General features: G+C 49.4%; 6 protein-coding genes across 6 annotated transcripts; 3 read left to right on the top strand and 3 right to left on the bottom strand.

Moving 5' to 3' along the window:
* Nucleotides 1-297: 297 nt before the first annotated feature.
* N7518_002208 (Rab family GTPase YPT6) lies at nt 298-1233 on the bottom strand (the record flags this gene model as incomplete). The annotated part of the gene is made up of 5 exons (XM_057183136.1): nt 298-356; nt 418-820; nt 916-1004; nt 1090-1115; nt 1181-1233. 5 exons carry the CDS (start codon nt 1231-1233, stop codon nt 298-300), a joined length of 630 nt encoding a protein of 209 aa, XP_057044586.1.
* Nucleotides 1234-1592: 359 nt separating this feature from the next.
* Nucleotides 1593-2445, top strand: N7518_002207 (H(+)-transporting V0 sector ATPase subunit c''; the record flags this gene model as incomplete). The annotated part of the gene is made up of 5 exons (XM_057183135.1): nt 1593-1650; nt 1710-1744; nt 1809-1900; nt 1960-2268; nt 2337-2445. The coding sequence occupies 5 exons, from the start codon at nt 1593-1595 to the stop codon at nt 2443-2445; spliced, it is 603 nt and encodes a 200-aa protein (XP_057044585.1).
* Nucleotides 2446-3159: 714 nt separating this feature from the next.
* Nucleotides 3160-5463, top strand: N7518_002206 (bifunctional molybdopterin adenylyltransferase MobB/molybdopterin molybdotransferase MoeA family protein; the record flags this gene model as incomplete). The annotated part of the gene is made up of 4 exons (XM_057183134.1): nt 3160-3420; nt 3474-3514; nt 3571-3608; nt 3683-5463. 4 exons carry the CDS (start codon nt 3160-3162, stop codon nt 5461-5463), a joined length of 2121 nt encoding a protein of 706 aa, XP_057044584.1.
* Nucleotides 5464-5798: 335 nt separating this feature from the next.
* On the bottom strand, nt 5799-8872 carry N7518_002205 (DDHD family phospholipase; the record flags this gene model as incomplete). Its single annotated transcript, XM_057183133.1, has 4 exons — nt 5799-6271; nt 6323-6460; nt 6509-7790; nt 7853-8872. 4 exons carry the CDS (start codon nt 8870-8872, stop codon nt 5799-5801), a joined length of 2913 nt encoding a protein of 970 aa, XP_057044583.1.
* Nucleotides 8873-9599: 727 nt separating this feature from the next.
* Nucleotides 9600-12007, bottom strand: N7518_002204 (uncharacterized protein; the record flags this gene model as incomplete). Its single annotated transcript, XM_057183132.1, has 3 exons — nt 9600-10148; nt 10215-11724; nt 11778-12007. The coding sequence occupies 3 exons, from the start codon at nt 12005-12007 to the stop codon at nt 9600-9602; spliced, it is 2289 nt and encodes a 762-aa protein (XP_057044582.1).
* Nucleotides 12008-13992: 1985 nt separating this feature from the next.
* Nucleotides 13993-16018, top strand: N7518_002203 (putative FAD monooxygenase; the record flags this gene model as incomplete). The annotated part of the gene is made up of 3 exons (XM_057183131.1): nt 13993-14640; nt 14704-14997; nt 15056-16018. The coding sequence occupies 3 exons, from the start codon at nt 13993-13995 to the stop codon at nt 16016-16018; spliced, it is 1905 nt and encodes a 634-aa protein (XP_057044581.1).
* Between the last annotated feature and the right edge of the window lie 240 nt (nt 16019-16258).

Genomic DNA, 16258 nt, shown 5'->3' with positions numbered 1-16258 from the left:
AGCGATAATCAGAAGACCCCGAAAAGGATGTCAAGCGAAGAAACTTCAACTGCCAAAAAAAAAACGTATGATGCTGGTTAAACGGAAATCAAAACACCTTGTCTCCTCCCACAAGATCAGAAAACAAACTGGACACAACCGCATTCGGCACTGAGAGATCTAGACACGCGCTATTGACAGGAGGAAGCAAAGAAAGAAGAAACATGTACATATTCGAAAATTGTAGGATATCATGGACAGCCTCGATGTTCATCGAGGTAGGGCACTTAAGGACGGGAGAATGGATGCGGGGGAATCTTAACAGGCACAGCCGTCGTTGCTGGTCGTCTCCTTGGGATTGATATTGACGTCAATCACTGGAAGAGGGATCATGGTCAGTATGAGGAGTCGGTGGATAAAACACGAGAATGAACGTACTTGTGCTTTCGCCTTGTTTGGCCTCGCCTTCCATTCCAGGAAGAGCCTGGGCGATTCTCCGGAAAAGCTGCTTCACATTATGCCCGACCTTTGCGCTGGTCTCGATAAACATCAATCCGTTCTTCTTTGCCTCTTCCTCGCCCTGTGCGGTGGTGACTTCCCGCTTATCGTTCAAATCGGTCTTGTTGCCCACGAGCACAATAATCACATCATTCCCACGCTCCCCGCGCACATCATCAATCCATTTGCGCGTGTTTTGGAACGATTTGGCATTCGAAATATCGTAGACCACTACGGCAACGCTCGAGTCTCGGATGTAGGAAGGAATCAGGGAGCGGAATCGCTCCTGGCCGGCGGTATCCCAAAGCTGAAGACGGACAGTCCGATCTTCAAGGTACATAGTCTGAATACGATGGTTAGCCCTGATTTTTGCGAATAGATAGCGTCTCGGAGGAATGCCTGAATTATAATCCTTGTGCGGGGTATAATGTGGCGTACCTTGGACAAGAAGTCAATGCCAATAGTTGCTTGGTATGTGTTGTCGAACGAGTCGTACATGAAACGAGTGATCAATGATGTTTTGCCGACTGCAATAGCGTTAGATATCTTGTGCCAGCCCCTCCCAATGACCAGAGCGCATGTAGTAGAAGTATAAAGTGATGAGACGCTTACCACTCTGTTCGCCTAGGAATACCAGCCTAGATATCTCCGTTAGCAATGCAATTATAATGTCACACCGTTGCAATGCCGTCCCAATTCTTACTTAAACTTCTTCAAGGGGTTCGAATACGACCCAACCCCGGAGGTAGACGCCATTATCACGGAGTGATTGATGCGACTGAAATTCAGGGGTAGTAAAGTGGCGCGGAATGAGGTCAGGGATTTGTGACTGAGGCAAAGACACAAAAACAAGCCTTATGAGAATATAGAAGGTTAAGACAGGCGTCTTCCCTTGAAAGAACAGTAAAAGCAGGGGGAAACAGGTGTTCTAACACGTCCGGGGAAGCACAACGCGAAGTCACCGCCTGAACGGAGCAGTTAATCCGCTCCGGCCACCGAGTCCCCCATCACCCGCTTCCATCCCAGAGCTTCAGCTACCTTATCGGCTGCGTTTTCTACGTCTGCGATCATCCTGACCTTTTAATTTATTCGTCTCCAGGCTTATAGAGGTCGCCATGGCTTACCTCTATCCGGCCGGTGTCTCCACCACCGCTCTTATCGTGGTGGGATTGTGTACGTTTCAATGGATCTGAAGTGCGATCTGGCAGCTAATGAAATGGTCTGAATTCTAGATATGCTCTTCCACGGAGACGGAGAGGCATTCAATGTACGGAACTCACACTCAAAATCAACGATTTCTTTCGAAAGTTTAATAACCTGACGCGTATTAGGTCGGCCGTTTCCTTGAGGAAGTTTCTCCTTATGCTTGGGCAAATATCGGAATTGCTTCTTGTATCGGCTTCTCGGTTGTCGGCGCAGCATGGTAAGCTGCTCCCCGTTGGCATGCTCAACTATCCCGATATTGACCGCATATTTTCTTAGGGGTATCTTCCTTACCGGCTCATCGATTGTTGGTGGTGGTGTCCGAGCACCCCGTATTCGCACCAAGAACTTGATCTCCATTATTTTCTGTGAAGTCGTCGCTATCTACGGTGTCATCATGGCCATTGTTTTCTCCTCAAAGCTCAGCCCGGTAGCCGAAGGTGGAATCCACACCTCTAGCAACTACTACACTGGATACGCGGTCTTCTGGGGAGGAATCACAGTTGGCGTCTGCAATCTTATTTGCGGTATCTCAGTTGGTATCAATGGAAGTGGTGCTGCCCTGGCCGATGCCGCCGACCCCAGCCTGTAAGTGACCCTCGTGGCGTTGTTGATATGATATTTAGGGCCGTCACTTACATTGTTCTCTTTTCTAGATTCGTCAAGATTCTTGTCATCGAGATTTTCAGCTCAGTCCTGGGACTTTTCGGTTTGATTGTTGGCCTTCTCGTGGCCCAAAAGGCAGTGATATTGGAGGCGGCCTGAGATTGAGCCTTCCTTGGAGAGAGAAGAGCTTCCAATTTTGGCGGCAAACAAATATCGGGAATCGAAGCATATGCCCCAGGCGATCCGCTTCGCCTCTTTTTTCTCGTTTTCATAGTTCATGTTCATGTTTTGATATACACCGCATTGGGGCGTCTGGGGTCGACCACGTAGAGCCATTTTGGTTTTGCTGAATTGCATCAATGATCCGGAGATCATATGTATCAGATTTGAGGATGCGTGAGCTAGTTCTAGCTTGTTACACTAGGGATATGAACAAATACCTGTAGAAATGGCTATCAGATAAAATCATTTATCCCTAGACATATTTAGCCTCGCTTTTGAATCTTACTGAAGGAAGCATGTCGACCTGTTGTTCAAAATTTATTAAAAGGCAACTCTGTATTTATATCTTTCTATAATGTCCAATCTAATTGGATCTAATTGGGTTGAATCAGGTTGAATTGATTGGGGTTACTCCGTACACTCAAACCGGATTTCAAGGACCTCGGGATAATTCGTATCTAACACGAACAACCTTGGAAGAGACTAACCTCTGGCGTGTACGAAAAGCAGCAGTGGCATCAATTTCACTAATTGCACTATACATCAACCACATTAACTTACGTCGGGCTTTGGAGTCCGATGTTTTCCCCGATTTAACAGAACTTCCCCCGCCAAACATCCACTTCCCCAGACTTATGCACAACGCATATCATGGAGAACAAACTTAAAGCCGCAATCCTGATTGTCTCCGACACTGCTTCGAAAGACCCCGCTTCTGACAAGGTCGTCGATGCACTTAGGCCTATCTTGGCCGCAGAGGGGAAGTGGGAACCCCCCGCATTCAGGATCGTCCCGGACGACGTGTCCCAGATCCAGCATTCGATATACGAATGGGCCGATAGCCCTAATTGGTACAACCTCATCCTCCTTAGCGGAGGAACAGGATTTGCCATCAAGGACAACACCCCCGAAGTGTGTGATTCTGATTCTGACCCTTGCCTTTCTTATGCTCATGACATCACTAGGCCGTCTCTCCTCTAATCCAACGCCATGCGCCGGGACTAGTGTGAGTTAGATACCCTGGCCAGCGCATTGACGCTAGTAAACTAACCAAGACTCCAGACACGGCATGATTGCTGCCTCCTTGAAAGTAACTCCATGTGAGCATGACATCAGGGGCGCTGCCATTGCGCTTCTCCTTGACTATATTTATTTCAGCTAATCCTCCGCATAGTTGCTATGATGGCCAGACCAGTTGCTGGTGTCCGCAATAAGACTTTGATTATTACCTTACCCGGTTCACCCAAAGGAGCCATGGAGAACCTCGATGCTGTTGTTAAGCTTCTTCCACATGCCTGTCTCCAGTCTGCTGGGGCTAATTCACGGAACCTCCATGCTGGAGGTGTGAAGAAACTGGAATCAGAGGCCGGCGTTAGTGATCATCAACAACATCAGCATCATCATCACCACCATCATGGTTCTGACCATGGACATGGGCATAAGGCCCCAAAGGCGCATACGTCGCCGTCGGAGAGACTGCAGTCCAACGACCCTAGTGCAGGCCCTAACCGGCGCTATCGATCCTCACCCTACCCGATGCTGTCTGTAGACGAAGCGCTTCGGCGGATCAATGAGCACACTCCTGAGCCAGAAGTCGTTGAGGTCCCAGTGACCACATCATTGATTGGCTCGGTGATCGCCGAAGACGTCTACGCCGCAGAGGCTGTCCCAGCCTATAGAGCTAGTATCGTCGATGGCTACGCTATCATTGCACCAGACTCTAGCTCCGCCGACCTGTCCACGAAGGGGATCTTCCCGGTAGCATCCATTACCCATGCCAATGTCGGCGGGAATCTAGAGCCATTGCAACCGGGGACCATTGCTAGAATTACCACTGGCGCCCCTCTCCCCCCAAATGCGAATGCTGTAGTCATGGTCGAGGATACCACCTTGGACTCGTGCACACCTGACGGCAAGGAAGAAGCGACAGTGGAAATCCTCGCCGGGGATATCGAGCCCGGCGAGAATGTGCGCGAGCCTGGCAGCGATGTCGCATTAGGCTCCAAAATCGTCGCTCGCGGGGATCTAGTATCTCCCGTGGGCGGAGAGATTGGCTTACTGGCATCAACCGGCACCAAGACTGTCAAAGTCTTCCGGAAACCACGCGTAGGCGTTTTGAGCACCGGCGATGAGCTGGTGGAGCACAATGACCCGCGGACTCTTACAGGCGGCCAAATCCGCGACTCTAACCGCCCATCTCTTCTCTCATGTCTGAACTCATGGGGCTTCGAAACCGTCGATCTCGGTATCGCTCGCGACACACCTGCTAGCGAGCTCGAGCATGCCCTCCGCGACTCACTCCGCGGCGTAGGCCGAGCCTCCTCCAGCGTCGACGTGATAATCACAACCGGCGGCGTCTCAATGGGCGAGCTCGACCTCCTCAAGCCGACAATCGAGCGCTCTCTCGGCGGCACCATCCACTTCGGCCGCGTTTCCATGAAACCGGGCAAACCAACCACCTTCGCAACTGTCCCCTTCAAACCAATCGGCGACGCCACATCCTCTCAACAGGAGCGTCAATCAAAACTCATCTTCTCGCTCCCCGGAAATCCGGCCTCCGCTCTTGTCACCCTGAATCTGTTTGTTCTCCCTTCGCTGCATAAACTCACCGGCTTGGGCCACAGCTCCGGGGCACTCAGCTCTAAGCCTTGGCTCGCGCCGCAGCTCGGTCTTCCGCGCGTTGCTGTTGTCCTAACGCATAACTTCCCGCTTGATCCCATGCGCACGGAGTACCACCGCGCTGCGGTTACGGCATCGCGCTCGGATGGACGGCTGTACGCGACGAGCACGGGAGTGGAGGGTGCCGGACAGCGGTCTTCAAAGGTCGGCAGTTTGGCCAAAGCGAATGCCTTGGTGGTGTTGAGGGCTGGGCGGGGCGTTGGTATCAAGGGTGAGATCGTGGAGGCTTTGCTGATGGGGAATGTTCATGGCTCAGACACCCGGGTCATTTGCTAGAGACCTGATACGATATATGATTTATGCGCAGACGGAGCTTAAATCTCCTGGTGCCTGTGTTGTTTCTTATCTGTCTGTCCTCAAGCTTTGCACATTTCTTGCCTTTTTGTCCTGCTTCGCAACTTCTCGATCTTTTTTTCTAGATCAGACAATACACCGTCAACAACCAAGTTTCAATCTTTAATAAAATACAAGTACGTTGTGGGCTTACAGGGAACGACATCTGAAGTCATGTATGCTTGTCTCTATGTGAATATTACAATCACCTAGGGTACATATTCTATCCCCAGAGCACAAAATAAAAACCAAACCGAAGGTAAAGGCCCAAAAAAGAATCAACCCTTTGAATACTTCCATCCCTTCTTCTTCTCAGCCCGAAAGGCAAGCAGCGTTCCTTCTCTCCCCTGCTTTCTCGCAATCTCCACAACCAAGAACCGCACAAAATCACCCAAGGTCCAGTAACTGCTATGCGCACTCAGCATGTTGAGGTACTGTATATTCAAAGGGCCACCACCACCTGAGAGATAATAATCGATTTGACCGTTGTCATTTAGCAGTAGCATGCGCTTTTCAGCGATCTCTTCGCGAGTGAAGTCGTGGGTCTCGAGCTCGACATTGGATGGCAGCTTGGATACTGCTGCAGGGCGGGTAGGGGCTGTGGAGGGCAATAATGTTGACGGGTTCGAGTTCCAGCGAAAGACGCTTCCAAATGATTGCCAGAAGCTGGCGGTGGAGCTGGGGATAGTGCCCATTTTGAGAGAGTTGGAAAGGCCTGAGTCTACTGTTGCATTGACTCGGTACGCAATTGCTGGTAGAGATGGTTAGTATAAGAAGCGAAGAGGGTGTGCAATCCACTTACGGTCCGTTGTGTGCATGATATTGTAGAGATTATCTACGGCGAGACAGCCGTATTGACCTGCTTCGCCGGCAACCCCACGAAGTAGATCGTCACCTTCGCTACCTGGCTTGTCTCTGCCTTTTCGGGGAAGAAGGCTAGCTGGAATAATGTTAGATACAAGGCGGAATGATGTAGGTTTCAACATACCCTTATTGAGAAGCAGAAAGAAGCCGACTGGACTTCCGCAGAGGAAGAGATGTCTAGTATCGAACTCAAAAATGTCGCTGCGTAAAGCCGTATTGGAGAAGTCAAACTGAGGAACATGTGTTGGCTGATAGCTGAGAATGTCTACAGCCATCACGCTTCCGAGAGAATGTGCGATGAGATGTACGCGGCCGGAGTCTTGGAACCCTGGGTTGTTTTTACACCAGAGGCGATACACACGGTTCGCTTCCCTAATCACCGCCTTGACCATCTTCGGTTTATGGTGCGACAAATAGTAAGGAATGTCAAGCATCACATCGCTGATCAGGGATCGGATAGCGGGTAGAGTCTGGGGCGTGATATCTGCAAGAGAAAAGTTGTTGCTAGCTGGGTCTTCGATACCTGACTCAACATCGGGGTCATCCAACGACAAGTTCGTGCGCCAATTCACAGGAAGAACCATAATTCCCCCATGATCTTGATGCACATGCGGCCAGACAGGTTCGTTGTTGAGCTCCATGTTCACCTCTCGTCGAAATGCATTGATGGCATGAGTAAAGTGGAAGCTTTCCATCCTCTCTGATAACTTCTGCCCGATGCCATGGATAACGAGAACCAAATCTGTTGGAGATGGTCGCGATTCTTCCATCTTGCATGCATAGCATATTTGTTCACCTTGCGCAGAAGGACTTTTCGACTGGGTCTTGCGGATGTAATGGCGCACATCGATAGGATTGGATTTTGACGGGTGCAGATGTTCCCATGATTTTCGACTAAAGCCGCGAACCACAGGTATGCCTATCTGATGGCCTTTCCTTATTGCACTAAGAGGTCGTCGTCCCCTTGACACTGAGGGAAGTAAGCTGGGCCGAAGTACTTGGGCATTTTTTGCATCGACATAGATGGCACTTGATGTAAGGTATGACTTGATAGTCTCAGATTGAATAGACGTGCCACCAGCAGCTCGATTATTGTCGAATCTCAAGGGATCCTCCGCCTCATCCAGAGGCGAATCACTACTCTGTAGCACTTGTGCAGTTGTAGGCTGACTATCCTGTTTTGTCCACAGCGGGTGAACAATTTTCAACTCGGCATCGGCCCCGTTTTCCACGCAACTATTTAATTCATCTTGCCAAGTGTCACTCCATGGCTTCAAGTAAACGTAGCCTGCCTCCAATTTGTTCGCAAGTCCAGTCTCAACAGGCAACATGGTATTCTTGTAGAACCACGTAGCTCGGACCACACTTGATATGTCCTGAAGAGGACTCCAGTAGATAGGTTTCATCTATAAAAAAAGCGTTACTGTAAGTCAAAGCCGAGTAGATAAATTGTAGAAATTGTACTCACCTTGAGATTTGGTAACTCGACTAGATGAAGCCGTGACACACCGACTGGAATCTTTAACTGTGTGTTCGGCTCCTCGGTCATCTCCCTCTCTGAGTCCTGGGTCAATTGATCTAGGCTCACGGTCGTTCTCAGGCCCGAAGGTTTCGGGGCACTTCGTGGAGCGGTACTGGGCCGGAGTTCCGCCTGCCATTCGCCTCCTTCTCTTGATGAAGATGACTCAAATGAGCGACCAAGCGGCGTCTGAGGATGAGACACCGGCGCCCGTATAAAAGGAGAGCCACTCATGCTTGCACCGTGAGAACGATCAGCCTGTAGACTTCCAACCACCTCGTCGCCTTCACCCACATTTTCAGCCTCCAATGGAGAACCGCTTCTTTTGGGTGTATTGAACTCATTGATCGAAGACGATCGTACTCTTTTCTGATCGGTGGAAATTCCTCTGGAAGTGTCATGTTTGAACTCATCACCCAATGGGGAGCCCACGCGATTCTCCTTGCCAAGTTCATGGATTCGCATTCCAGCACTGCCTGTAGCAAAAGTGAGGGAACTCTTGCGGCTGCGGGAGGGCAGGTCGTCCGGGAAGAAAGGAGGGTTGCTCAGAGTACTTCCTCTACTGCCAACCAACGAGGGATCCTCTTGGCTAGCTGCCTTGCGGTGTTCGACATTTGAGACCGATTGATGACTGGGCACAGCTATTCCAGGGGGCCCTGTCGATGTATTTGGCCTGGATCTGTGGTTCGCGGATTTAGTCTTTCTCGCTTCCCGTAGATCACGCCAGGCTTCCTCTAAGGCGATGTTATCCCTGGCCGAGAATGGCGTGGGAGGAACTCTCTCATTGCCGGTCCCCTGGCTTGTAGGTGGAGGCAGGGGAGCCAGTGGATCATCAATCGGCAATGATGAGATGTAGAAGAAATGTGACCGAATTTCTGGTGGTGATTGAAGTGATTGAAATTCGGTGAGGTCCGGCTCTTCATCCACAAGCAGGCAACTCGGACCGTAGGTGTGGATCGGGCCCGCCATTCGGGAGGATTGTACGGAGCTGACCCCTTGTGTTCGAGTTGGTATCGATCTCCACCCCCGGATATGGATGGAGGCTAAACGCGGGATGTATCGACGGTCATTGGGGGCCGGACTGTTACAGCTACAACATGTTCTGTCCGAAACGCCGGCAAGGTAAGATCATTTACAAGAGGTGGTTCAGGAACTTTGTCAAAAGCAGAGCGGTGACTGCCTGCCCAGGTGGCACCGTGCTATAAGCCGATGACGTCGCCCCACGTGTTTTGTGTACAACTTCACTTTTTCGGTGCTTTTCGCTTCAATTGACATATTATGTTGGGAATACATATTAAATTAAGATTATCCTTTGGAAATTAGTTCAATCACTAACGTCTGACAAATTGCCAAGGGATGAGTGGTCTAATTTGATTGACTCAGTACGTTATCATCAATATTCCAACTATTTATAGTAGGAAAAGGAAAAAATTTCATCTGGGATGTTGGGTTTGAAATACGCTAGACTGAATTGGTTGATCTCATCGCTGGCAAAAAAACGCATAGAAAGAGAAGGCCAAATAGTAAAAGCGAAAACGAAAGCGAAAACGAAAATTAGCACAAAGCGAAACTGGCAAGAAGCGAAACTGATAACAGCCCCCTAGAACAGAACAGCCGAAACAGAATAGCAGAGAAAAACGAAAAAGAGACAAGAATTGTTGAAATCGACAAAGTCGAAGTTAAGAGCGAGAGTATCTCAGTAGTAGAGCAACATCTCGTGCTTCTGCAGCTGTCCACGAACATGCGCATCGAGGGCCATAAGCAGTTCAAGGTGACCATCCCTGGCATTCAAAAGCTCCAAGAGATCCATGATATCGTGGATGTTCTTCTTGATAACCGAATCGGGAGACACGAAGGTGCGGATGCTCATATTCTTCCAGATCCTTTTCCAGTTACCCAGAACGGTGTTCGGGCCAAGGCCGTTGCTGGGTCGACCGAAGTTGAGATGCTCGCGGTTTGCGCTGATAATGCGGTACTGGGTACCTTGGTCGAAACGGAATTCAGGGACACCAGGCATGTGCTTCTTCTCCCATCTTCTTTTCACCTTTTGGAGAGAACTAGTAGAGAGGTGACCATCATAGTACTCCTTCATCAGGAATTCGTTGGCGGCGTGGGTGATCATGCTCTCAATCTCGGCGTACAGAATTGACTGCACCTCGGTGTTCAGAGTAATGGGAGCAGTGTTCTCAGTGACGATGCTGGGCTTGGTTGATGGGCTGATCAAACCTCGATTCTCATCCCAAAACTGTCAAAAAAAAAAAGATTGTTAGTCCCTGTCATAGTTCCAAAAGATGAGTCAGGAGGCACTTACCATTCCTTTAATATTGCCAAAGGTTGAATGTCCCCTTTCGATGGCCTCCTTAAAGAAGCGGAATCTCTTGTCGCGCCGCCCCTCGTAGTCATCAAGGTATCCTTTCTTACCAAAGAGGGTCTTGGTAAATCGCTTGCGCTTGATTCCACGAGAGTCCACGGAGCCCTCAGAACTGGAGACATCAGGGCTGCGGGTGACAGGACTCAGAGTTGCGCTGCTGATGGTGTTGCTGACATTGGAATTATTGCTGACGAAGGAAGCTGCGCGGCTAGGGCCACCATTGGTAAAGTTAGACGTGTGAACGGCTGCCTGGTGCTGGGAAACGTTGTGGATGGGGACATCCATGGTGAAGGTGGCCTTCTTCATCACGTTCAGTTGCCGTGGGACAAGAGCCTCCTCGGCACTAATCATGTGCGCTCTCTCCTCTCTCCATTTCAGGTAGCTGGCACGACGCTCAGAAGATGGATATGAAGCGACATGAGGAAGAGAAGGCAGAATAGGTGACTCTTGCAGAGACACATCGGAAGCAGACCATTCCCGATCGAACTGAGGTTCAGGAGATGCAGTGGCTTCATCATCCGAAGACCAATAGCAACATCCCTTGGGACAAGGGGATGGCGGGGACCATGCAGGCGATGCAGGTGTGACTCCACGAATGGTATCGGGGCTTGCAGGGCTCTCAGCATCACGAATGACGAAGTCTGGAGCCTGATAAGCAAGGCTAGAGTATTGATCCGCATGGTAGATATCTGTAGACACCGAGCTGGGGGTAGCGAAACGGTAAGCAGAAGATGAACTTTCTGGGCTGTGATTGTCATTCGCAAGGCGTGAGTATTCCTTTTCCGGGTTGATCAAGGCAAGCAGCTCATCGATGGTGGCCCCCACGTCTGCGAATTGATTTTCTTCCTTGATTTCGTGCACCGGGGTAGTGTTGGGAACCAATGCAATCTGAGGACCCGGAGAAAACTCGTAGCCAGTGGGTGAAGATTCGTACCACGAAGTTGGACTGTAACTGTTGCGATAAGGGCTGGGATTGGCTTGAGAATCAGGGGCCTCAGATGCAGGAGCATCACACAGAGCATCATATTCCTGAGCCAAGCAACCGTAAGCAGAAGAGGGGTTGGCGTAGGTGGCTTGCGCATTGTAGGAGTGATACGAAAAGGGTGGGAGAGTCGGCTCAGATCCACTGGGTTGAATAGATGGAGTCTCATCGTCATATCCTTCCAGCTTGCATCCATCAAAAAGCAAATTCAGTTTCATCTTTTCACTTGAGTGAACACAACCATCGGCAACTGCTTTCTGGCCAACTTGAGTAGCAATCTGAGAAGCTTCACGTTGAGCAAATGAGGCTTGATCGTGGCGTCCATGCATGTTGGATCTGTCAAGCACGTAATGAATGCTCATCTTGTTGATGTTGTGCCCAGAACCTTGGAAAACACCCTCCTGACCAACTGTGGTAGCCGACTGAGGGGCTTCCTGTTGAGGAATGGGTGGCAATGGCTTGGAAAACCTGTTCATCATATTAGATTTCACGTTCAGCAAGTTAGTAAGGATGGCCCTTACATATCGTTCTTGTCCATAGCAGTTCCATTCCGACGAGCTGCACTGCGTTCCGCAATAACACGAAGACCTTCAGCCATGCTGGGGCCCCGGTCTTCGAAGGCAGGTTGACTCATGTTAACAGTCATCTTTGCGGTGTGAGGAACATCATCTTCATAGAGGAGTCCCGACTCGTGATCTCGGTCAATGGCGCTGAGAGCTGCCCAGGGACGAGTCGGTGGATACTGAGACATTGTTGTAGTTACTGTCGAGGTGCTGTTCGAAGTCAAAGTTGCAATTGCAGAAAGGTGAACGCAGAAGTCCGAGAAACAGAAGCATAAAAAATCAAGAAGTATGGGAAGGAAAGAAGAAATATTATTGGAAGAAGAGGATATTTATGCAGTGCTGTTGTCGGGGCCTAGGGCGACACCATGTCTCGTCACAATAGCTATTTAATTTTTATTCATGACTTCCCAATAAAGCATAGTATCAAAACCGAGGTCATTCTTTGAGGCCGAAATGAGTATATTGGTCTGCAACAATAGGACTAGTTCAATAAGGTGGCTGGCAATGTCTCAAAAATAATGGAAACAAAGAGAATGGACATAGAGAAAGAATATTGGAACAAAGAAAGTACATAGGAATAAACAATGAATGATCAAACAAAAAAGAAAATAATTTAATATTCATAATCAAGGAGGTTGGTAATGGAGCGACCAATCAAACGCCTATTTACCACATCATCCTAGTAGTGTGAGTCAACCCTAAAAAGACGACATGCTATGAGAGCACATCTCCATAACAGGGGGGCTTGACCTGGACTACCTGGACAAGCATATTGCAATATCACAATGATTCATACGCACCCACACCTATGAGAACCCATTACAAAATAAATATATAGAACTACCAACAATGTGTGAGCTCACGACTAGCATAACACATTTTATGTGTTGTGACCACCCGTCACACTACAGTAATAGTAAGGATATTACAAAATCTTTCAAGACTTAATTACTTATTGTCTATAAGGGATAGTAAGGTAGATTTAATTGTCTAGTGCCACTTATTATACATAGCTCACAAATACATATATGTATTCAGTCCTAATATGTTCTTTTTCCTCTACACATGTAGTTCATAGATATAGTTCGGAGCGGTACAACTTTTACCCAACTTAATCTATTTTTGTCGTTGTTGCCTTAGGCATTAATATTTTGTCGGAGTATGCAAGTCAGCATACCGGAGGATACCGGAGGATCTATTAATCCTAACAATGTGTATTGTTTATTTTAGTTTATGTAATCAGGCTCCATAAATTGCCAGCTGAGCCATTTCAGAAATACAGACTGATTGACACCCATTCATTGGACCATATATTTTACGGATACGGTTAATCCGACATATTTCCTTCAAGATTAAAGTCGGAAACCTGGTCGCTTGAACTAAGAAAATAACGACCATTCAACCATGACGGTGGTATTATTGTAGAATAAGAATTGAGCCATCTAGTGCTGTTGTTATGACCATCCATGAATGTAGGTTTCCTTTTTGAAAGAGGAGTGGCATGGAAACAGACCGAGGGAACAACATTAGAGTAGGTGCCAGACCTCATGGGTATTTCATCTAGAGCATGGCATATAATTTCGGGTTATCTGTGGTGTAAGTACCAGGTTAAACTACCATCATAGCAGTTGTTCAGAGATATAGATGGTTGCCGAGGGGAGGGTCACGTGCCCAGCCGTCCGCTTACCGAGATCGTTTCCGGGTGGAGTAGAGGGAAAACGCAGCAATCCAGTCACACTGGAGCCCTGCGGCTACCAGCTCGGGATCAACGACGGTATCATGGACATTGTGGAAAGCTAGGCCTGTCCCCACAGGGCGCTTGTTTCTGCGATTCTGACAAATCGCCCATAACTCCGTTTCTGGTGAACTTGATTGGCTACCCTGACCCTTGAGCCGGTGCTCCCCACGATTTCGCCGACTCTCAATGCCGTGGATGTTCTCCGTTACTTCAGCTGAACACCCAATTTGCCCACTTACGCCAGTTCCCGGACAGTATATAGGGATAGCCATGGCCCTCATTCATTCTCCTTCAGTCATTGTGCAGGGTGAACCTCTGAGCGACTCTGCTTTTCTTTCAAATCATAGGTACTTATTTACGCTGATCCCATAGCCGTGCGCCATCCAATTTATAACTGCCCCCATCCAATCCCCGTGTTTGCTTTTGGCCGCCAGTATGGTCCAACAAGAGAATTATGACATTGTCATTGTGGGCGCCGGCCCCGTCGGTCTGCTCTTGTCCCTCTGTATGTCACGATGGGGCTACAAGGTGAAGCATATCGACAACCGCCCAGTGCCGACCGCTACTGGTCGCGCTGACGGTATTCAGCCGCGATCTACCGAGATCCTGCGCAACCTTGGCTTGAAGCGCTCGATCATGGCTTACGAGCCTGCCAAGGTGTACGACGTTGCCTTCTGGGATCCCAAAGCTGACGGCTCTGGCATCGGCCGTACTGGCAGCTGGCCTAGTTGCCCCCGCTTTATTGACACCCGCTATCCTTTCACCACCCTGGTCCACCAGGGCAAGATCGAGCGCGTGTTCTTGGATGAAATCAAGAAGGCTGGCACAACTGTCGAGCGGCCATGGACCATTGTTGGCTTCAAGAACGATGGTGCGAACGCTGATTACCCTGTTGAAGTCAACCTGAAGTGCTTGGATACGAATGTTATCGAGAATGTGCGCGCCAAGTACTTGTTTAGTGGCGAGGGTGCCCGCAGCTTTGTCCGTGAGCAGCTGGGCATCAAGATCCACCACAAGGATCCCATTGCCTATGTTTGGGGTGTCATGGACGGTGTCGTGCGCACCAACTTCCCTGACATTGAGGTGGGCATGCCTAACAATAACCAATCTCACGTATTTCTATGTTTCTAATGCGTTAGTATACAGACAAAATGCACCATCCACTCCGACGCTGGCTCAATCATGGTCATTCCCCGCGAGGACAATATGGTCCGCCTTTATGTCCAGATCGCCTCCTCCACCGACGCCGATTGGAACCCCCGAAAGACTGCCACTGTCGAGGAGGTCCAGCAGACTGCGAAGAACATTCTGAAGCCATACTGGATTGAGTGGGACCGGGTTGAGTGGTACTCTGTCTACCCCATTGGACAAGGTATTGCTGAAAAGTATACCCTTGACGAGCGAGTCTTCATGGGTGGCGATGCTTGCCATACTCACAGCGTTGGTACTCCCCGTTAAAACCCCTGTTGCTCTCACAATATCGCTAACGCCCCTGAAGCCCAAGGCCGGCCAGGGAATGAACACTGCTTTCCATGACGCACTCAACATGGCCTGGAAGATCCACGCCGTGGAGAGTGGTTTTGCCAACCGTTCCATTCTCAGCACCTACGAGAGCGAACGCAAGGATATCGCTGAGACGTTGTTGAACTTCGATTCCAAGTACGCAGCCCTATTCTCCAAGCGCCGTCCTTCTGCCGGCGAGGTCGGTTCTGCCAGCCACACCACTGTGGGTGCTGGTGGGGAGGAGGACGAATTCGTCAAGACCTTCAAGTCATCTTGCGAGTTCACCAGTGGATACGGAGTGGCCTACCAGCCCAATATTTTCACCTGGGACGTGAGCCACCCTGCCAAGTCCCCTCTGTTCAAGATTCCCGGTGTTCATCTGACTCCGGGTCGCGCTTTCACCCCGACCACTGTCACCCGTCTTGCCGATTCCAACTTTGTCGAGCTTGAGCAGGAAGTGCCCGCTAACGGTGCATTCCGCATCTTCATCTTCGCTGGCAATCAGTTCAAGACTAAGAAGGCCATTGCCGACCTGGCAGCCAACCTAGAGAAAGAACGCTCGTTCCTTTCGGTGTATCGCCGGTCTGATATTACCGATGTGTCATTCTTCGAGCGCCATAACCCTCACTCCAAGCTCTTCACCCTCTCTGTGATCTATGCAGGCTCCAAGAACAACATCGATATGGACTCCATCCCCCAGGTCCTACGTGACTACCACCACCACATCTATGTCGATGATATCCCCGATGTACGCGTTCCTCAGGCTCAATTTGCAGCCCACGAGAAGCTCGGCTTTGATGCTGAGAAGGGTGGTGTTGTCGTCACCCGTCCTGACAGCCACGTTGCTTGCACCGTGCAGCTGGTTGAGGGAAGTGGCACTGTTGACGCTCTCAACGAGTTCTTCAATGCGTTCTCAACGAAGCCTCTTGGCCAAGATTCTCAACAGAGCCGTTTGTGAGAATTTTGACGTGTTTATGAGTCTGTATCTTACCTTCGAGATGTATATAGCTTTTTTGTTTCGTTCGTTGCGAGCGATAGCTTGAGCATGACTGGCGTTTATTTTCCAATTTCTATGAATATCATCTCAATTCAAATATCCAAGTTCCTCTTAACACTTCTATCATATTTTTAGTCTTGATAAGCTCAATCATTACAGAGTGGTCACATGCCAAGCCCTCGATCTACGTTAAAGTATTTT

This window comes from Penicillium psychrosexuale (assembly GCF_028828465.1).
Source record: "Penicillium psychrosexuale strain IBT 29551 chromosome Unknown utg000002l, whole genome shotgun sequence".
In the NCBI taxonomy this organism is placed as follows: Eukaryota; Fungi; Ascomycota; class Eurotiomycetes; order Eurotiales; family Aspergillaceae; genus Penicillium; species Penicillium psychrosexuale.
Note: the sequence above shows the minus strand (reverse complement) of the source record. Positions and strands in the feature narration are given on the sequence as shown.